Raw genomic sequence first — 22,500 nt, 5'->3', positions numbered from 1 at the left:
TGTCACGTATCAGGTTGTTTTAGTCTCAATAAAAGACCCTCTTGGAATGAATTGACACCAAATAATAATGCAGCTATAGTTTCATTGCCAAGCGCATCATCAAGTGCACTTCACTTGAAGTGCGTGGTGCTTCAGCCACATGGGGATGACTTATCGATCAACCGTCGTCGCATACAGAACTCTGTGATAATTTGTGCAGTGAATAAGCACCTAATGGCAATGTGTCCATAATATGTTCACAGGCAGACAACCCTAAGGATGCGACAGCGTGTGACGTCACATTATTTGAGACATTTGGATGGGCCGATTCAACTGATCGAGAACAAATTTAATGTTCCATAAAAACTTGAAATTACGACGGGTCTTTACGAAAATCCATTTTATGGGCAGCCAGATAAATAAAGTTCACTCACCTACTACACCTACAGATTGGAGGAAATTTGAGCTTTTTGATTTTGATCAAATTCCAATGATTGATCACTGTATGTCCACATCATATGGCGATGGCAAAAACCTGAGCAAAGCTTGAAAATCGAGCAAGATTTTAAGGTTGCAGAGCCATGTAAATGCGATAATTTTAGGCACGATGCTAGAAAAATTATGGACTTTTCACATACCCAAAGCACTTTTGGAAGTGGGAAAAATTCAACCCTGAGCAGTTGTGGAAGCTGCATGCCTTATCAATTTTTTGCATTTGATAAGAAGCCCTTTGATAGACTAGACAGAAATGTTCTGTGGGATTTGATGGCCAATCATGGAATCCCCAGCAACATCATATGATCTTGCTATATTATCGCTAGTGAAGAATGCATGAGGGTACGAGCTGTCCTATTCTTCATGATGGTGGCTTAACTGAAAGCTTCAGTATCAAAACTGGCGTAAGACAGGGCTGTCTCCTATCAACATTCCTTTTCTTTGATGAAATGGTATATGAAATGAATATGATGAAATGGTATATGAAATGAATCATATATGAACTGCGGATATGAAATCAAGTGAAGATGATCTTCGCAGTTATGAGCGCAATTTTTGCAATTGCGTAGAGAAGCCTGAAAAATTCAGGACTTCGACGGGGTTTGAACCCTTGCGATGGATTGGGCGATGAAAGAGACAACAACTGGCTCAAGGAATGGAAATCAGTGGACTCTTGTAGACCAACTCGAAGACCTGGACTTCTCTGACGACTTGGCACTTCTGGCTCACACTCATTCTCAGATGCAAGCAAAAACCTCCAAGCTTAAAGCTATCTCATCTAAATTAGTGCTTAACATCAATACTCTGATAAAACAAAGGTCATGAGGATGAACGGAAAATGGAATGAGCATATTACCATCAATAATCTCAGCATAGAAGATGTCACATCCTTCACATACTTAGGCAGTGTTATTAACATCACGGGAGGAACGGACGAACACGTATTGGCAAGGATTGGGAAAGCAAGTAGCGCATTTAATATCTTAGCAAACATCTGGAGATCCAGGGAAATAACAACAGCCACCAAAATTAGAATTTTCAATTCCACTGTAAAGTCTGTCTTGCTCTATGGGTCTGAAACATGGAGAATGACTAAGAAGACCGTGTCAGAATTACAGACTTTTGTAAATAGATGTCTGCGCAGAATCCTTGGTATTTATTTACCAGTCACTATCAGCAATAAACTGTGGGAAACCACAGGTTAAGCACCTGTGAGGCAACAGATGATGAGCAGAAAATGGGCATGGATTGGCCATAAACTTAGGAGATCAAATGACTGCATGGCTCGACAAGCCCTTGGTTGGAACCCACAGGGAAGCAGACGGAGAGGGAGACCGCATAACTGCTGTAGGAGAGACACAGACCATACCATCCAGTCGAGAGGTCTCTCTTGGCATCAGCTTGAACACCTGTCCAGGGACAGAGGGGACTGGAGGGACTTTGTCAGTGGCCTATGTTCCAAGAAGGAATGATAACGGCTTTAGAGCAGATCGGATGACGCGTCAGATCTGAAGGGGAAATCAGAGATTCCCAGAAACCCATCAAATCACTCAGGACAACACAGAAAATAGTAGGTGAGTGAACGTTATTTATCTGGCTGTCCATAAAAAGGATCAGTTGAATCAGCCCTTAAAATTGTCTAAAATAAGGAGATGTCATGTGCTCTCGCATCCTTAGGGTCATGTACCTGTGATAAGTCATGAAAATTATTAATGTTATCAGTGTCATTCTCTTTTCTTTTAATACCCAGTCCCTTTTTCTTGCACTGGAAATAACTTTTTGGTGTTCCATCTCTTTGTTCCTGTTTGTTGCGCCATCTTGGATAAGCAGTCTCGCTTGAATGAATTCGAACAAAAGTAAAGCGTGAAGCAACCCCTTTTGTAGTGCATCTTCGGTTAATTAACTCTTTCCCTCCGAAGAATGATACTTATAGATTCTACTGCCAGACAATTTTACTCATCAATGGAATCCGCTTCAGGGGTGAATGGGTTGACATAATATTATTTTTTCCTAACCAGATGTGAGCTAATGAAAAGTACATGTAGTAAGTTTTAAGTTAAGACCATTTTCAACTTAAAAACAGTAAATCTGCTGTAACAGAGACTGTGTCTTTTAAGGCCGCGTTGCATACATGTACCTACCTTGCTAGGAGTCAGTCCAATATGATAGACAAGCTTAGGGTCCTTCTCGAGTTCAATTAACACTTGCTGGATGAGAAGAAAAAGGTGTGACTATGTGAGAGCAGTGTAGCAACATACTATAGTAGCATAAAAGGATGGTGTACATGAGCGTGGTCCTTACAAGGACACAGTCATGTAGTTCCCAATCAGGGTGTCCAGTACTTGTCCTGGATTTCCTATTTGAAAACTACTTAAGTTGGTCAGGTCTTATCACTCAAGGGAACAAGAAAAAACAAGGTGAGTGAACCATCACAACAGTGTTACTTAGAGATGTCAGAAACAAACAATCTAAATTATGAGAACACTTTTTCAAAGATGATCTTTTGATTTTACTTTAGGGACATGAATGGCAGAGCCCAGTCAAATAGTAGTTAAATAAACAGTTTCTACCTAAAAAAAAAAAAAAAAAATTCCCCAGAATCTTTGCTATTTTTGGACTACATGTATAAAAGGGCAAAATTAATATGCAAAGGGTTGGCAAGAGATTTTCTTTCCTGCCAAAAGAAAATGTAGTTACTTAAAGGTTAACTCAGCATTGAAAAGCAAAGAACTGTGAAAAGAACATGGACTTGAACATGTACAGTAATAACCTGCTGTTGGTGTAGAACTAAATTAGCCTTAAAAGCCTTGTTCATTAAACGACGAACTTCAGCACCTATAAAATAGGAAAAAGGATTGAGTGATGAAATAATATGTCAAATTAATTATCTTTGACCACTGACTAAATATAAACAAAATGATTATGAATATTGTCTTGCATTACACAGAATCACAATGAATAGGTATTCAAAAAACTCATTGCTTGCATGAAGATTTAAAACTTGAAGCATGCTTATCTTGTAACCCACGAAATTACGTACAAATAAACCAACAACTGCAAAACACAATTAATAATATTTTTGATCTATTTATACCAAGAGTCTACATTAACATGACACATTAATAGGCACTAACCAGCACTATTTGTCACACACATTGTACTGTCCCACTCAACAGCATGTATTTCTCCAGTTGGATTCATCCACACAAGCTAAAGTTAAGAAGACACTACACATTATTATGTTGCCTGAAGAGTCACTGGACTTGTAACACTCAAACCTACTGTAACATCACTTTTTGTTGGGGGTCTCTGAATTTTTACACTGTACAGTGTGTATTTTACAAATAGGGGAGGAATCCTAATGTTTTACTTGCATTAACCCTGCTTACAGCCCTAAACCCGACATACTTAGTATTTTACTCTGTCTAATGCCAGACAATTTTACTTGTCAATGGGGAACACTCCTGAAGGAGCCAATGGGTTAAACTGTCACTTTATTCTCTCTTTGAAATACATGTAAACTTGTGGAACTGTTTGAATCGTGCAAGCACCTACCCGGTGTTTCAAAAAGCCTGACTAAGATTTACAAGTATTCATTTTACAGATTTTGAAGCATGCCAACCCTTTGTGGCAGTTGAACATTCTGCTTGATTTCAACTAGTTTCCTTTCCTGCGCACCTGATTACCTTAAAGATAATAGCAGAGCTCAGGTGCACAAAGCATGCCAGCAGAGCACCATGGGTAAGATTTTTTTGGAAATCTATCCAAACAAGAAATTTTGGCCCCTGCCCACCCATACAGACTGTCGGGGTGGAGGTGGGGCAGCAGGATAGCCTTCGAAAATGGGAGTGTTCAGGCAATTTTCCTTGGCGGGAAATCGTGTGACAGCGTTGCATTTGGCTACCCACCTTTTTCTGGGGGGAATCATATTAGTGACGAGCAACGGGAGGAGCAGCAAGAAAGAGCACGAGAGAGGAGGCAACGAAATTTGGGACATTTAAGCAAAGAAAGCCTCCAGAGAAGCCAAGGAAGACGAAGAAGAGAAAATTTCAATGAAGAACACCGTAAAGCTGGGAGAAATAGAGTGAGAGACAAGACACTTATTTACAATGGTTAGCTTTCAGGTAATGTTTTCCTTCTTGATGCGTGCCTTGCTGCCTCACATATTTTGTAAAACTTGCTACAAAACAAAGAAGGCCTGAAAATGTTAGACAGTGATAATTTCTGGCATATTTCAACAATCACACACCACATACATTGTAGCCATTCAAGCTTACAGCACACATGATTGGCAAGTTTTCTTGTCATCAATGTTTACATGTATTTTTGTCAGACATACAAATGTAAGGTTATTATAACCAAACTCTTGACATAGTATAAATTAATTTTATTTCGGATTGCAGTACATTTATCTGCAACAAATGCACTTGTAAGCAATGTTTGGGACAGTTTAGGTTCTTTTTGGCCCAGATAAAACTCAGAAAAGCAGTTTGATAAGCTTGAACCTGTGATTTTCGGCAAAATCTCCAACTGAGATTGACTAATAACAATCGTTTGTCTTGTTTGTCACAGGTTTTTTGGCTTGCTACGGTCGCTCATTTTGGAACTGACTTCATCATTACTGTGGTGACGGTCCATGTTAGATTAATAGCTTTTGATTTTTAGGCTTTTTGTGTGAAATGGATGTCCAGTCATGAGCTGCTTTCTTTCACTGTGAAATTTTAGTAGAGTAAGCGAATTAATACGCTTTACATTGACTTTTTAGCATTTTTAGTGGGAGGCGCGGTGGCCTTATGGTTAGTGCGCTCAACTAAAGATCGATTGGTCCGGGTTTGGGTCCTGGCAGGGGACCTTGCCTTGTGTTCTTGTACAAGACATTTTACTCTCACAGTGCCTCTCTCCACCCAAGTGTACATGTATAAATGGGTACCGGCGAATTTAATGCTGGGGGGAACCCTGCAGTGGACTAGCATCCCATCCAGGGGGGAGTAGAAATACACCTAGTCGCTTCTTGCTACAGTAACCGGAGATAAGCCTTGGCATGATGGGCCTTTTAGGTTCATAGCAGACTTTACCTTTACATTAACTTTTTAATTAGTAATTTTTGCCCTTGTTCTTAATTTGTTCGAAACTGAAGAGGGTGTAAAGATTATCAGTCAAACGGAAACTGTTGTGAAAGTGATTACTGTGCATGTAATTTCAGCTTTAGTTGTTGATTAAAATTGTTGCTTATTGTTTGCAAGGTTTGTTTGTTTACTGCTGTTAGCTCAGAGGTGTTTGACCACTGTAAAGTGTATACACTAATGACAATTAATTCTGTACTTTATGCAGAAGCATAATTAATATTTCCTTATACACTATGTATATTGCTTTCTGGGGTTAGAAGCGGGAGCTCCAGTTTTAGGCTTGGCTAAATCTATATATTAAGCTTCTCACTAACCTTGTTTACTTGGTCCATACTGTAAGTTACATGTATGCACTGAGTTTTTTCCCGTTGATTTATGGCCCAAGTGCAAAGAGTGCAGGTGATAAATGAACAAAACACTTACAGTACGGACCTCAAACACGGCTAGTTAGAGGTCTATATTAACCAAATACATACTTCATCATCACAAGAGTAAAGTGGGGGAGGAACTCTGGCAAACACTGGCCTGAGATTCAACTCAGAAGGGGGATCATGCCCTGTACAAATAAACATTAAAAAAAAAAAACATATAAATCCAGATGATGTTATTACAAAGAGTTCAAGTAATTGATTCTGAAATTAAAATGAGTTTTAAAAAAAGAAAGCACATTGGAGTCTCCATGCACTCTGTATTGTGTCTCACCAGTAACAAGTGTCTCTGTGATATGTGAGGCTGCGGTTGAATCAAATCCTGAACTGGTGGACAAAACCAATATATATGAATCAGTTGAATTTAAGAACCAATATCAAAGGCTGTGAAGTCAAAACTGAGGATGCTACCACAGATTTTTGGAGGACAAGCAAGTTGTCAGCTCCACTCGTCCCAGGACCAGTGACTTACCGGTATTAAAAATTAAGGTCAAGCACTTACATGCACACTGTACTGATTAAACCGGTATTATAAGATACATGTATAAAGGCTTGACTTCTTTCTCCTAAAGCTGCTGGGTTTTGATAGTTGTGAAGCAGTCAATGGACTTAAGCTATTTATCATTAACCTCTTACATCAGGGTTGTAGCGTCCTTTACGCAAATACGCACATGCATACTTAAGAAAATGGTAGGATTTTTTTAAAGATTTTCTGTTATAAGTAAAAGCCCTCTGAGGCCCCTACACAGTGTCAGTCTAATCACCAGTCCCCAGTTCCCAATTTCCGGTTATTTTTGAAGGTGATGATGATGCATGACAGAGTTTGCGACCTCTTTCCTTCTGCATGTAAGCCCCCTGTGTGTGTTGTAGCTTGCTGAAAACTCAGCAGATAAGTAAAATAAACAACTACTGCATTTTCCTTCACATTTATTTATTGAAATGTCCTTCAGAAAAACTGTCACAAATTGTATTTGCGAGACCCCTAAATTTCAAAAGTTTCTGGGGAAGCATGCCCCCAGACCCCCTAGTTTGGAGCGCCTTTGGCACTCAAAACATTCTGACGATGTGATTCAGCTGTGATTTGTGAATAATATATTAACCGTAACACATGATCCTTTACAGTTGTAGTGCGTGAATCACAATTTCTGCCTTTATAATGTCGTGAACATCAGTCAACCCTACAGGAATACATGTACACTGTAATTTGTCTGTCAAGATGGTATGAAAAAGGTCTTCTGTCATTGTCATGTACTAAAATAATCTACCATTGCCGTGTTTCGCACTTGACCTCTGTTGACTCATTTGTAGTTCACATGAACTGAGATGAGAGATGCATTGAAAGACGACATGTTGTAATCATCCGTCCAGGTCACTGCCAATCAGAGGTTGGCTCGTTGGAAAATGAAAAGCTGCCTGTCAAATTTGTAACACGTGTTCACATCCAGGTTGCCTGGACGTTTTCACATGCGAATTGTTGCAATGCCGAGCACCCGAGTAATCATACCGTCTAAACTAACTCGAACTTTATGACAGGTTGTTAACATCATAAAAAAAATGAACGACCATGGAAGTTTTGAAGTTACAAAACAAAATGTGAAAGAGAAGAATCGTAAAGTTACGATGTCACAGCAATGAGCTTCATTTACACTTTATCAAAGTCAAACAAAGAGTCAAGAATCGTCGGGATATGGATTCCTGGAATTGTTGATTTCATCACCAACCCAGGGGCAGATCCAGAAATTCCAGAAAGAGGGGGCCAAAGAAATTGAGGCGAGAGCCTCCCCTCCCCCCCACCCCCAAACACCAAATGCTCTCTATCCAAAAAATTCACGTTAGTCAAGATGCTCCTTACAGCATTCTGGGAGGATTTGTGACCAAAACGTAAGGCTTTAGAAGGCACAATTGGAAATTTTTTAAGCGATGACAGAAAACGATATCGTAGTGGTAAGCAAACTATTCACGGAATGATCCCATTGCATTCACACGGCCTACTAACAAAGATGACAAATCCCTTCACTGCAGGGGGTTACGTTTAGCATAGTCATCAATAACTGCATCAAAATCCAAGGATATGTCCTTGTGAACAAAGAGCAACAACAGTGAATTTAAGCGATCTTCTTTCATGGCAGCGAGCTTTTTATCATAATTTTTCATATTTGATATGCATTATGTATTCAGTTTTTCTTGCGTGATGTATATGTATCAAGGCAAAATGTATTTGAAACTAAACTAATCATTATCTACATGTAAAGTAAAACCACCTGATGCACCTGAAAGTCGGTTGGTTACAGAAGCCACTAAATCTGCCCCTGAAATCTATCTCTTTTCCTGTACCTGTAGTCATGTGTAGAACTAATTAAAAGTCATCACAAAGAAAGTTATTTAATCATAATATAGATAACTGAATTGATCAATTCTCTATCCAACTACATGATACATGAATTCCCCCAAAAAAGTTACGTGATTTGTGAATGTAGGGAAAATTAACCCGTGATTCGAGATCCAGACCCCCCCCTTCCAGACCCTGTCTGTTGTACAGTATGTGTACAGTTGTATTCCTGGCCAGGAGATCAGTAATAATCATTACCAGTACTCTCACCTTACATCAGGATCAGGATCAGCTAACACAGCGGGCAGCCCACAGCAACTCAAATCAGGTAACTGAGAATTTTTCTCAGTCACAGCTAGTTGAAGAGAGCTCAAGTCAATGTTCTGATGAGAAAGCATACACATCAGGTGAACAAAAAATTAATGGTGGACACGACACTTTTTGTTCTTCTGCACAGCAAACATGTTTCCGACTTCAAATGTTGAATAAACCACATTGATCGCAGATTTGTTCACAAACCGACTTTCATCAAGCTCATGGTTAAAATTGAGGATCTAAACAAAATTCTCCCTCAGATTTGATATAAAAATTGAGTACTTTCTTGCTTGAAAAAATATTAATGTCAATCTGTTGTGCACACTTATGTACACTCTAATAAGGCGATTTAACAAATCAAGAGTGGATCAGCGTTGTCTGTACTCTTATCGACAATGATATTTGTCATTACAGTGCTCAAAATGTTGTGGAGTCACGAGGTGCAGCCGAGCGAGTTGATAAGAGTACAGACAACGCTGAACCACTTTTGATTTGTTAAATCGCCTTATTACAGTGTATTATTTTCAGAGCATGAGCAAAATCACGAAAAAAAGAAAGAGCAAGCATTGCCTATAACTTTCTCGCAATATGATTGGTTTATTTCCCGAAATGGGCATTCCTAATTGGCTATTACATTGCGTGACAAATTGACGCGAGCATGACACGTACAGAATTGTCTAGACTATTATCGACAACGGTAAATTAGCCAATCAGATTGCGAGATTACAAGCAATTGTGGCAAAATATTATTTTAAATTGAAAAAAATTCAAGGACGAGACAAGGAAGAAACTGAGTCTCCTCTTACCTGTGCACCCCCTGTAAAATCCATCACCAAAACTTGTCGTGGAGTTTTCTTTAACAGCTTAAAAAAAATCCATGAAGGCATTTTATTGATCACTGGTTCCCTTTTCACGGATCACACAAAGTACAGATAGATACGCAGCAGTTGCCTTTAGTTTAAAAATAATAACAACACTTACATCTCTTGATGGCGATGTGATCAACATATATAAAAACGACTTTTCAGCTTGACTTAATGTGGGAAGAGATTCCAGTCCACAAACTCTGTTCTCTTCATTGTTGGGACTCTAATTTGTGACAACAACAGAACAAATGATAGAAAATTCTCTGTATTAATTACCTTTTTGGAACCCATTGACTCCTGGGCGTGAGACTTAATAGATTTCACTCTGTTTTAACACCTGACGATTTTACTCGTAAGTGAGAGACGAGGAGGACGTTGAGGAGTCAATGGAGTGAGGTCAATGTGCGAGCCAGTGAGCCATGCAAGCCTTACTGTAGCTGTGAGCCATGCAAGCCATGGCTGCAAGTCATACGAGCCAACATGGTGAGCCATGTTTGTCAACATGCGAGTCACACAGTTATTGAAAGCTAACCATTTTAAAATGGGTGCTTAGACTTAAACGTGAAACTCGCAGATTGCCCAACCCCGAGTCAATGGGTTTAAAGTCAAGGAAAAAAAAATACTTATTACTGTTCATGATTGTAAGAGTATCAAACATGTATTAATGACCAAAGAGCTTTAAATATACATGTACAGTAATTGTTAAAAATACAAAGAGAAAACAATATTATCAATTGACTCTTTAATTGAGGGAATCTTTGCTGACATCATTGTTTAATACAAATCATTTGCCTCATTAACATACGAGTTTGCTCAAGAAGGCATCATGCTATTTTATATTGTACAAATTGGTACAAGAATGTTATGAATGCAATGTTATGCAATGTTATGAATGTGTTTCCAAGAAATCTCGGCATCCGGATCAGGGCTGCTTATCAATATTGTCCTCACTCTGGTAATTCGGCAGTTATAAACACTGACGTCGAGAAAACATGAGCGGTGAGAAAAAATCGCGCATACAGTGGAAGCGATCGTGAAAAATACATGTATTTCGATACTATGTCTGCAAATCTTAAACTAAGATTTTAGTATCGCATAGTATCGTGTAAATATTTTTACTTTCAAGTTGGTTTGCATTTTGTATGTTCGGTTGAAGACTTTTGCTGGCACTTTCTGTTTACCGCAGATCGCTCGCAATGTGCATGGAGGCTTGACTTGTTATGAATGTGTTTCCAAGAAATTTCGGTGTCCGGATTAGGGCTCTTTATCAATAGTGTCCTGGTAATTCAGCAGTTATAAACACTGAAGTCGAAACTCGAGCCTCGAAACTCGATGCTCGATTCTTGAAAACATTGAGGATTGCGGATAGAGTTTTGAGTCGAGACTGTCAACTTACATTTGCACGGTACTGTAATTAAATCTCCCAATTTTAAGCCTTAATTTTAGCTTTGATAACAAGGTGATATGTTCGGTGGCAAAAGCGCTAGACAATAAAATTAATGATCCGATAAATTTCGAATTTTTGAAGCATCATTGCTCAGAGATAATCTGGAATATTGCATCCAAATTTTCAGAGATACTGTACATACATAGCTCATCACACAATGCAGTTTCAATACATATGGGTTATTGACCAAGCGTGAGGTCAAGATGGCTGGATATTGGCCATGTTCTTTTTTTGTGTGTTTATGAGGTCCATAAACACATGTAAAAAGAAAGAGGCCAATATCCAGCCTTCTTGACCACACAATAAATGGTCAATAAATGATTTATTATATGGAATAAACCCCCAAAAAAATAATCTTTGGTCTTGCAGGACCAAGTGCGAAATCCCGAGTGGGCAGTATAGCCCCATCTTGCCCACTCGGGTAGCCAATCACTGCACAGGATTTGGTTCATCTTGCCCGCTCATGGAGCTAGTCATATTATAATACTTAGACTTACTTTTATCTTGCCTGGCTGATTAGAAAGTGGTAGCCTTGTGCTAACGAGGCAAAAAATCTAAACAAAGATTCCCCTATTATAGTTACTTACTAAGACATGTATAAAGACAGGAGCAAAAGGGTTATTTGCTATGGGTCCTGTTCTGTACATTTCGTACAACAAAAAGAGAACCACAATCCTTTGGCTTGTTGATGGAAGCAAGTCAGGTTGTTGTAAGAGCATCAGCTGAAATCAACAAAAATCATCAATAATATTATGAAGGGAAATACTTGTTTGTCCTGAAATACAACAATACAGTCAAACCAAACAACTTCCCAAAAATAGTATCTTATATTTACTGTAAAGTTGACATGTATACAGTGGTCACCAGTATAATAATAATGGACGTGACCACCCTCTAGACTTCCCAAATCCACAATTCATCATTATGTACAGTGCATCTCCAGATAAGCAAACCAAATGGTCACCAAATTGGATAATAATTAGATAATCAAGACAAGATTATTCAACTGCTCACTGAATACAACTACAAAATAAAATTAATATGACATGTTATCCCTGGGTCCAACACACGCCGGCGACAGTTCAAGAAAAGTCTCAAGTGCCAATGTCCTACTCTTGGGAGTGGGTCATTTTCGCTTTCAAAAAACAGTTTCTTTACAGTAGCTAAGGACCTTATTTGCCGCACTAGGCTTTATTCACTTTCAAATTCTACAAACAGAATTTTCTATTACACTGTATTGAACTTGTCAAGTCAACACCTTTATTGACCTGGATAATGCTCGGCGTCACATTTCTCTTCCATCAACTTATGATGCAGCCACTCACAAAAGAAAGAGTCACCTTAAAAAATGAAAATCGAGGATACTGGGACTTGGTCTCATTTTTAGTGTGTTGCTGTTAATTTTTACTGATGACGAATATTGTTAATTTGAGTGATCAAATATTTCAAAATGATAACGTTATTCATTGATTTCCAGAAGAGTTAGAACAAAACCTGTACATACATGTAGCGTAGCCATTTCCCAAGGGTGACCGTTATACACGTACATAGGTTTGACTGTATTATTGCCTTTATAATTATTGATGCAACCTCAGATGGATAAATTTTTTAAATGAACAGTTTAAATGACACACTCACAGGTGATTTATAGGCAAGACTGAAATGACAATATGGCAGGGTGGCAAATAACTAATCGGCAGGCGCGGGTCATATTGTCCGGTCAAACCGATGGGCATGATCCATTTGGGCAAAAATTCCCAAATTTTGGGTTTAGAATCAAATGGAACAGTCTTTTCCGGAACGTCCATTTCAGAAATTTTGGTCAACCTCGTTCGCAATTTTGTTCAGTTTGTGTGTTTGAATTGAAATTGTATGACCAATTGACCACTGCATCATCTGGTCAGCCGCATGAGATACAATCACATACATTTTGAGGTACATGTACATATAAGGCGTTACAGATACATGTAAGAATATTTTGTGTATATAATTTAATTAATTAAAATATGTTTCCCTTCATCTAAAACAAACAGGATGATAACAAATTATTGAGTGAACCTTGCAATTCAGAGGTTAGTAATAACAGAAAATATGTACATGCAGACAAATAAAGAAACTTTCATCATCATCATCTTGTCCTTTTCCCTCTGAGGGAAATGGGGCCTTGCATTCTCTCTCTCCTAGCTTCTCTGTCTTTTGCCAAGAAACTTTAGTCTCTTTTTATATTTATTGACTTTTTTTTTATTTTCAGTAGAACTCAGAGCCTTTTATTTTAAAGTTACAATTGTGAATTTTTGTTAGAGCAACAAATGCTATGTGGAGTATTCTCGGTGCAGCAAGATTATTCTTCGTAAGGGTGCATTCGGATCATTCAATCAATCAAACAATCTATCACTATAATTATTTAAGAGTTAATCACGGTATCTCGCCAAAGGTACATGTACATTGTACAACCCTCTACTAATCTGGAACAACTATAGTAAATAAAATAACGGAAGACACAACGCGACTACAGGAAATTTCTTGACCACTAATTTGTCTACATGTACATGTAGTTTATATTCGTTTTTTTTTTTCAATTTCGGAAAGGGTACATATATAAATGTTGTCCCTCGTGATTATCAAATACAGTGGAGCCATGTAGGGTCATCAACAGGCGTAAAAAATTGGCCGTATTAACGGGGTGGGTGTATTACCGGGCTAGGGTGAAATTCATGACATTTGCACTTCCTGATTAATAAACAACAGGAATGTACGGACAGTAATTGTATAAAATACTTGAAACTTCGCTCAGTAAGTAAAATGCTTAAAATTGTTAAGTGTACTGTAAGTTCTGAGCCTACAATTAAAACAAGAACAGGCCCAGCTAACTATGCTTCTAAAAAACAGAAGCCACCATAATTACTGAACCGAAACACTTAGTATCAATCGTGTTTAAATAGCGCGAGTGGCCGTATTAAAAATGGGGTGGAATTATAGAGGATTCTGCTGTTTGGAATTTAAAGGAATTGTGGCCGTTGGCTGTCTTCATGGGTGACCACCTTAACGAGGGTTTTCTATAAGAGAATGTATGGCCGTTTTGCTAAGACAAAAAAAGTGGCCGCAATAAAATAGTGACTGTAAATTACCAAAGTGACTGTTAGGCGGGGTTCCAATGAAGTTAAAAATTAAAATTTATCTGAAAGAGTCAGTAAATGACCGGACAAGATGCCCGGCAATCCAAGGATTTGTCCACTCAATAGCCAATTTCTGAACGGACATTGTCCGTTGACCGGTCGTTATTTGCAGCCCTGTAACCCCTTTACTGTGATTTAAACACTCATCTTACTGCTTTTTGCAATGAGATGTGTTAGATACATACATAAATTCAATGTACATCCTTAAGTAATAAGAATCTTACCATTGCACTCCCAATTTGAAAATGTTCATTTTTGTTGAATAGTTGGTGCAAGGAAGAAGCGATGGTTTCAAATGATGACACAGCTACAGAATCTTCTGCAAGAATGCTGTTCAAAGAAGCAAGCAAAGTTTCTATAAATACGTAGACAAAAGTAGGCTAGAAAGTAAGCAAAAGTCAGAGTGAAGAGCTCATTTTTGGTAAGACATAAGGGAATACAATATATAAAAGAAAGTGCTTTGGTACATTTGAGCTTATACCTTGTATACTTGCTTGAAAAACTGTTCAATAATTTGTCATTAGATGCAGCTTACTTCAAGATTTGATTCATGTGAGCAATTAACAGATCATGTACATGTATGGAATGTGCTCTCCTAAAATAACCCCACAAGTAAAACAAGACAGCTCAAAAAATAAGTTCATTTTAATACAAGCAAAAGGGAGAAGCGTTTTTTTTAATGTCGTATTCATCGTGGTGAAGTACAATAATAATAAAGTATTCTCATTGTCTCACAATGTGGTCACTTATGATGTAGATCGCAACGTTTCGACTGCTTACTGCTAGTCTTCATCAGGCAATGAGGTCGACTGGTTACGCCTCACTGTGTGTTTTCAGCAGCTGTGACTGGTGTATTTCGATCCTCCCTGTTTCGGTGTGTTGTTCCTTCAGCGGTCCACTGTTGTATGGTTCTCTTGTTGTTGTGTTTCTTGTTCGTGGGCATCAATGCTTCCAGAATTTCTATTCCACTATCCCTGTTGATGTTGCATCTTGGACCCCCATGCGTACCAATGAGGATCATGATCAATAAACTTCACTTCGTTCCAAAGCGGTTTGTGTCTGGTGTTGTTAGTGTGTTCTGAAACTGCGGAGGTCTGGGTACGGTCAAGTCGGATGTCTTGCTCATGTTCTTTGATTCTACATGTATCTTGCATCACAGGCGCCCCAAGCTCAGTGTGAGCATGGCCGACCAAAATAAACATGTTTTCTCTCAGATGCAAATAATTAAATTTCACTGGCTTGCAGCCACAAAATATTCATAGCACAATATCCTATGCGAACAAAGTTTATTTGCATGTCAATATAATTATATTCCTTGAAGGCTTGAGTCAATGCAGTCTCATCAGGAGACCCATGGGAATAAAAAAATGTGCGCTTGATAAACTAGGGGAACAAATTTTATTTGCACAATTAATGTTAATTTCTTGAAGGCTTGATAAATACAGTAACGATTGAGAACAGCCTACTACATGTATGTACAAAATCCTATTAACTAATGGGAATAAAAAAATGTGCGCTTGATAAACTAGGGGAACAAATTTTATTTGCACAATTAATGTTAATTTCTTGAAGGCTTGATAAATACAGTAACGATTGAGAACAGCCTACTACATGTATGTACAAAATCCTATTAACTAATAAAAGCTGCATGAATGCGCAAAAGCATGTTTACTACGGCTTTCATTCTCGCATCTTTCAATGCTTTCCATCTTCTCGAATGTGTTTGAACTTTGTCAACACGAAGGAGGCGTGACTGTGATTGGACGACTGCGTCAATGCAGTCATGCCAGTAGACCCAAGGGAATAAAGAAATTTTGCAGTTGACAAAAATTCTACATGTACGGTCCGCCACCCCAATAAGGGTCAGTTTGTTATCAGAGGTCGAAGCCGTGGCCACTTTTGTGCTCAAGCACCACCTTTGAATGCTGTTTTGTTGCAATATTCACCACCTGACGTTGTTCGCAGGACTGCTATTGCGTTGATGGTGGGTTGAAATGAAAGTTTAATCTTTGTCAATTGATTCTGATGTGAAATTGTGACTGTGGGAATATTTTATCAAGGAATATTTGACTCAAATTGGTGCCACATGAGAATTTAGTCTCCAGCCTTGGGATTATATTATAACCGTTGACAACCACGAAATTGTGAAATGGCTCAAATCGCGTCGGATCTGGGAAATAACCACACAGGAAGGAAGCTATCCACGATGGCAATAAAGTTAGGCTTTTTAATTGAGATTTTTTTCATATACAGTCGAACCTCGATTATCCAGACTCCTTGGGACTAGACGAAATAGTCCGGATAATCGAGGGTTCGGATAATCGAGAATGTGAATATTAATGAGGAACAAAAACTGATTACATTAAGAAAGCGACATTTAATCGTGAAACAAAACATTTGCAAATCGTTTGAGAAACAATATGGTCTACATCTTCACTGTCCATTGTGAATACCTGTACATGTGTCGGCAAACGTCATGATCTTTTCCTTTCTCTTGCGGGTATCAGATATCTGCCGTTTACTAACGCCATATTCAGCTGACAAATTGGTTCCTTTTTCTTCTTTCTCTAATCGCAAAATTATGTTTATCTTTTATCGAAGGAACGGATCGCTTACGCTTCAAGGACATGATGATCGTGAATAAACATGCGTGACAGTGTAGCTTGTTTGCCGAACGAGCCAATAGAGCGTGAAATTTCACTTAGCAACAAATCAACTCTAAGCCAATCAGAACTCATTCGAAAGTTCTGCATTAGTTATGACGTGTGCGAGCGCTGCTTTATCTTGCTTTTTGAAAGAGAAAAAAACTCGCGTTTACTTTACTTTTCAACGCTGCAGTTTTAAAAAGAATATGGCTAGGGATCTTGATGATGACTAATAAATATTCATGACAAAATTGGGACCAGAGAAAAAGTCCGGATAATCGAGAAATCCAGATAATCGAGGTCCGGATAATCAAGGTACGACTGTAATTATCTTCTTAAGCTTTTTATCCGGATTCTCACACAAATCCTTATATTTTTGTCAGCCACGCTCACACTGAGCTTGGGGCCCCTGTGCTTGCATAGGTCTTCCAGTCTCACTGATGTAGACTTTGCCGCATTCACAGGGAATCCTGTAAACCATGCCATCTTGTTTAGTCAGCTCGACAGCATCTTTCGGTCATACTAGATGTGGTTTTAATGTAGTCTCAGACTTGAAAACAGCGCATATGATTTGTTGCTGTAGGCAGCAGTTGTTCGGATAGGTCTTTGACATAGGGTAACAAAAACGGACAACTTCGCCGCTGCCTGTAACAACAACAAACAACTTCACCGTTGCCTACAGCAACAAGGCATACCCGCTGTTTTCAAGTCGGAGACTACATTAGTAAAGGTTAGCCAAAGTAAATGTAACGTTTTTCCCCGGCGGGTCCAAAACACAGGTCACATTCCACAGGTCGATCAGGGTACATGTCACTGTGCTACAGACAAATAAACAACACCAAAAGTGTCTCCCAGCCCTAATCACTCTACAAAAATTTTGATTAAAGTCTAAGGCAAACGTTTGGCTTAGGTGTTCATCACTGGGGCAGAGACTCCTACATGTAGCTAGTCTTGACCTGTGGAAATTCCACATGTGTGACCTGTGTTTTCCCAGCGTTGTCAATCAATGGTTTCCGATAATCGATAAAATCAATGATAATCAATAATAATCAATAACAATTAATCGATTGCTATTGGAAATCGATAAAAATCGTAGACTTAAAGTTGTGTGAGTATCGATTTCTATTGATTTTCATCGATTGTTATCGATTATTATTGATTATGAAATTTGTCATTTTCTTAAATAAAACGCACCATATGAATGAACAAATCGTTCAGTTATCTTTATTTGTTGTGTTTTATGTTAAATTTGTAGCATTTTTACCCCTTATTACTATTAAAAGCTCACTTAAATTACTAGACTCTGATCGTCTCGAAACAAGAACAAAATTGTCTTCAAGTCTCTCCAGTGTCACTCTCTTCCAGCTTGTTAATTGGTTGAGGAAATTGTTTTTGTCTGCGCTCACTGTCATGCTGCCTGCATATACGCATGCAGGCCAAGAACATACATCTTGAACATTCACTTCAAAAGGGCATTCGTGATAGCCCTTGACGACACAGCGCACTGACAATTCAACTTGCTTCGCCATCTCTGGAACAAGCAAACTCCGTAACAAGCGTGTTCTGGGAATCCCGGTTGAAGTGCAACGATAAAAGTGCGGAATCGAATTACCCAATTACCCTGGACGTGTAAATATGCCCGGGACCAATGAAGCACGCCCACGCTAACACGCGCCAGAAAGTTGCATAATGAATTATTAATCAATGATTTTCTATAGAAATCAATGGTAATCAATAGCAATTAAGACTCCGAGTGTGAGTATCGATTATTATCGATTGGTTGCACCAATCAATAACAATCAATGGATTGTTATTGATTATTATTGATTGTATTGATTGCAATCAATCGATCGGAAACCATTGATTGACAACGCCGGGGTGTTTTAGAGCCGCCTGTTTTTTCCCAGTGGTTGACAAAAATCGCTCGCATAAGTAATAAATGATAAACTCCTAGGGAAGATCTTCAGCCTCTAAATGAGATAGTGCAAATATAGAACTAGTTTAGCGATGGACAGCATTGAAAATCATAAAAACATGTGCCACACAACCATATGTGAATCGAGCTTTGCATTGACGCGTTCAAAACAGCCGTTTCTAAAGCTCTTATTCAAAAAAATTAATCAAAAGTAGATCACCTTAAAAGCGAGGATAGTTCTTTCGGTGAAAGATTCATGACAAAAGCAATCCAGCAAACCTACAGAGAAGGATGAAATTGCCCTACGAAGTCAATGGCCGATTCGATCACTTCATCAGCCACCATTTTTGAACAACACTAGTGCCAGGTTTACTCGGTCATGGAAGTTCGCGGAGCCGTACTAGCCACAGGCAAACCAAGCTCAGTGTCAGGGAAAGCCAACGAATATTTAATTAACAAATATTCCTCTCGCCCGAATGGGCCCATGAGGCCAAAGGCCGAATGGGCTATTGACTCAGAGGCCATGAGGGCGAAAGGAATAATTGTTTTAGTAAAATTCAACTAGTTGGTCAAAAAAATATCGAGACAAAACATCTTTCGCTAGTTAAAGCTAGACTTAAATTGTTGTTTTGGTTTTCAAAGCCGGCGCTTTTCGCTACTAGTGGGCTATAACAAATAGCCTACTAGTAGCTCAACCAATCAGAACGCAGCATTGATAATAGACCACTAGTTGGATTTTACTAAATATATATATACACCCTTTTAATAAGCCTAATATATGATGTTTTCCGCTAATTACGTCAAACTCATGCTTTTAAAATTTATTCAGAAATGTACAAGGGCTTCAAACAAGAAAAGAAATCAGAAAAGTTTTAGGCCTTTGTACATTTTTAAATAAAATTTGAAAGGGTGCAGAAGGATTTGTATGGGAATCCCGATAAACGACCTGAGAAGACAATAGACCTTATTCACGATGGCCGCCATGTTGGATTTGCTATCATCATGCAAATTAGCTACACACTTCTGAGGGGGCAAACAACACAAGTTCGAGAGGTTATAACGAACATCTTAGCCACACTTATGATTTTTTTTTTCACGTTCGTTGAATTTTTCTCACCTAAGTAGTAAAATAGAATGATTCAGGAGCCCATCTGGAGCGTGCAACTTCCATACAGCGTCTGTGAAACGGCGTTTTCACAAGTAGGTTTATTTTTAGACTAGCCCTTCCAGCGAATTAGGTCAAAAAGCAAAGGCAGTTCCGGTTCGGTGACCCTATGACGTTAGCTTAATTTCTTGTAATTGGTCATCGGGCTCCTGTGGGAGTCTCATTAGCGGGAAATTCAATCTAAAAATAGCCTTACTTGTGAAAACGCCGTTGCACGAAAATAGGTAAGTTGTTCGCTCCGGGTTATGGGCTCCTGAATGATTACACAAGTTACTTCGATGTTTTTTTAGTGAAAAATGAAGAGATAACGAAGTAGGAAGTCAAAATGTAAAAGGCCCTCAAGGATACAAAATTATTATAAAAGGTACTTAATTTTAAATTCTAAAATGTACTTATGTTATGTCAATATCTCGACGAGCCGATTTTCCGCAATTTGCCTTTTTTCCAATGTTTGCCCCCCAGCATAACACATGGCTAATTTGCATGACAATTTGAAAACCAACATGGCGGCTATCGTGAATAAGGCCTATTTTCCGAAAAAATTCTCAATAAAAAACAAAGCCTTACTGCCTTTGTGGGTTGCACTACGGCCTTCATAACGGTACAAAATACACATATAAAACAATGCCTAATCAGCTATATACGATTTATTACCAGAGAAACGAAAAGTAGGCCAATGTAAGGTTTAACATAGATATAGGGTGATATAAACTAATTACCTTCTAATACAGTTACAATAAAAGAGAAAAACGACAATCATAACACATGAATTCTTCAAGATGAGCTGAAACATTAAAATTATTTAATCTAGATGAAAAAATAATAGAAGGAGGAGATACACAAGCTATTTGCTTAAGATCAGTGTCAAGGAGAGTGCTCTCACCATAGCCTGCGAGCAGGCTCTTTTGCAGCCGCCCCAATCCTCTGCGGCTACAAAAGAGCCTGCTCGCAGGCTACTCTCACCACTGCGTCATCCCTGCACCCCACTTAATTGCTGGTTTTCACTCACGTGATCAACAGCCATGTTTTTCAACGAAAACAAAAGGATGCGTTTGCATAATAATAGAGTTAAATTCCCGGAGGATTTGGTCGGGGCACCAACATGGCCGCCTTTTCTTTGTTTCGGGGCACCAATATGGCGGTCGTGACGTCAGGTGAAAACCGAGAATTAACTCCTTTCCATTGTCTTTGCAAACAATGCGTGGTATCTCTTCACTTTCGCTTTTAGCCCTATCTTTACGCATTTTTTTATTTAATTTAGTTGAGCGTCCATTCAGCCCTTTTAAAGTCAAAAGTCACGTTACCCTAATACACCTTCTCACTTCACCAATGAAACTAGTAAAATTGAGGATTTTTTTGCCGAAAAATTTAGCGTTTTCCTGACTCGATGCATATGAATGTTTTTTGACTATCTCATCCTCTCTTGTTTATGACATTGACGCAGAAGTCTACTCAGGATCTATTGCTCCTGTTTTGCAAAGATGTCAAGGGTCCTCTCTCTTTCATGAATATTTTGAGCAAGACCCGATTCAACGTACATGATGTTCTATATTTTGGCTGGCCAAACCAGCCTTCTTCAGCCTTCTTCTCGTTGTATCTGTATCGGCTCTTGTTTAAAATATTCACTGTTTCAACTTTAAATTACGTCAATCAGATCAAGCAAGTTGATGCAACGTACTACTATAAAAACAGGCATGTAATTGTCTTTTTTGTTATGATAAATAGCTGCAGGAATTCTTCATTTAGAATGAAGAAGTGGAAATCCAACGATACATACATACATACATACATACGTTTATTGTAACTCCCAATTTGGGCTTTTCGGTTACAATGTCTAAAAATATATATAAATTGAAAAGAGAAAAAGGAATAATATAATAAACGTTACATTTAAAAGCTAGAATCAGTTACAAAAGACCTCTGAATATAATTTACAAGTTAACTGAACACAAATGTCCTCCACTTAATAGCTTCTGCGCTAAACGGCGCCTGAAGCATTTTACACTGTCCGCAGCTTTCAAATCATTACAAATACTGTTCCAAAGTTTACATCCACGATATGTAAACGAACGTTGTCCATATGACAGACGACATAAAGGGATGTGTAAAAGATTACATGATCGCGTAGCCCTAGTATGAATTTGAGAGCGAGATACAAATATATTAGCCAGATATTTCGGGACTAAATTATTAAGACATTTATATACCATTACAGCATCGTTGAGAAGGAGTCTGTCCTTAACAGTGAGCCAGTTGAGGGATCTTATGCCGTCTGAGATGTGGTCATATTTCCTGAGACCTAACACGATACGCGCAGCAAAATTCTGTACTAATTGGAGTTTCTTCACATTACTTTGAGATGTGTTAGCCCATACAGTTGAGCAATAAAAGAGTTTACTAAAAACAAAAGCGTTCATCACTAATGAAAGAGAATTTCTGTCCAGAAGGTGTTTAATTCTACTGATCTGTTTTAACTTAAATAGACAATTAGAGGTAGTTTTAGCAACATGATCGTTGTAAGTTAAGGACTGGTCGATGAGAACACCGAGGTCCTTAGCCACAGAAACTGGTGTTATTTCCTTCCCTAAAAGTGAGATCGACACTGGAGGCAATT

At 38.5% G+C, this 22,500-nt stretch overlaps 1 protein-coding gene across 2 annotated transcripts in view; it reads right to left on the bottom strand.

The window, feature by feature from the left end:
* Positions 1–19,083, bottom strand: part of LOC138006649 (CCR4-NOT transcription complex subunit 11-like) — a 26,535-nt gene extending 7,452 nt beyond the window's left edge. Inside the window, exons 1-11 of one of the 2 annotated variants that reach the window (XM_068853119.1) lie at positions 18,942–19,083; positions 14,386–14,491; positions 11,573–11,707; positions 9,654–9,761; positions 9,479–9,535; positions 8,628–8,740; positions 6,303–6,355; positions 6,077–6,156; positions 3,609–3,684; positions 3,245–3,309; positions 2,616–2,681 (exon numbers count right to left, since the gene is read on the bottom strand). In XM_068853119.1, the coding sequence (XP_068709220.1) occupies positions 2,616–2,681; positions 3,245–3,309; positions 3,609–3,684; positions 6,077–6,156; positions 6,303–6,355; positions 8,628–8,740; positions 9,479–9,535; positions 9,654–9,761; positions 11,573–11,707; positions 14,386–14,491; positions 18,942–18,979 (897 nt within the window). In that variant the 5' untranslated portion in view covers positions 18,980–19,083. The remainder of the gene's footprint in view (positions 1–2,615; positions 2,682–3,244; positions 3,310–3,608; positions 3,685–6,076; positions 6,157–6,302; positions 6,356–8,627; positions 8,741–9,478; positions 9,536–9,653; positions 9,762–11,572; positions 11,708–14,385; positions 14,492–18,941) is intronic. The other variant, XM_068853127.1, reaches the window with a different exon arrangement.
* Positions 19,084–22,500: the final 3,417 nt, after the last annotated feature.

Source organism: Montipora foliosa, chromosome 1 (assembly GCF_036669935.1).
Source record: "Montipora foliosa isolate CH-2021 chromosome 1, ASM3666993v2, whole genome shotgun sequence".
NCBI lineage: Eukaryota > Metazoa > Cnidaria > Anthozoa > Scleractinia > Acroporidae > Montipora > Montipora foliosa.
The sequence above is the reverse complement of the archived record's forward strand: the minus strand, read 5'-3'. Positions and strand labels throughout refer to the sequence as shown.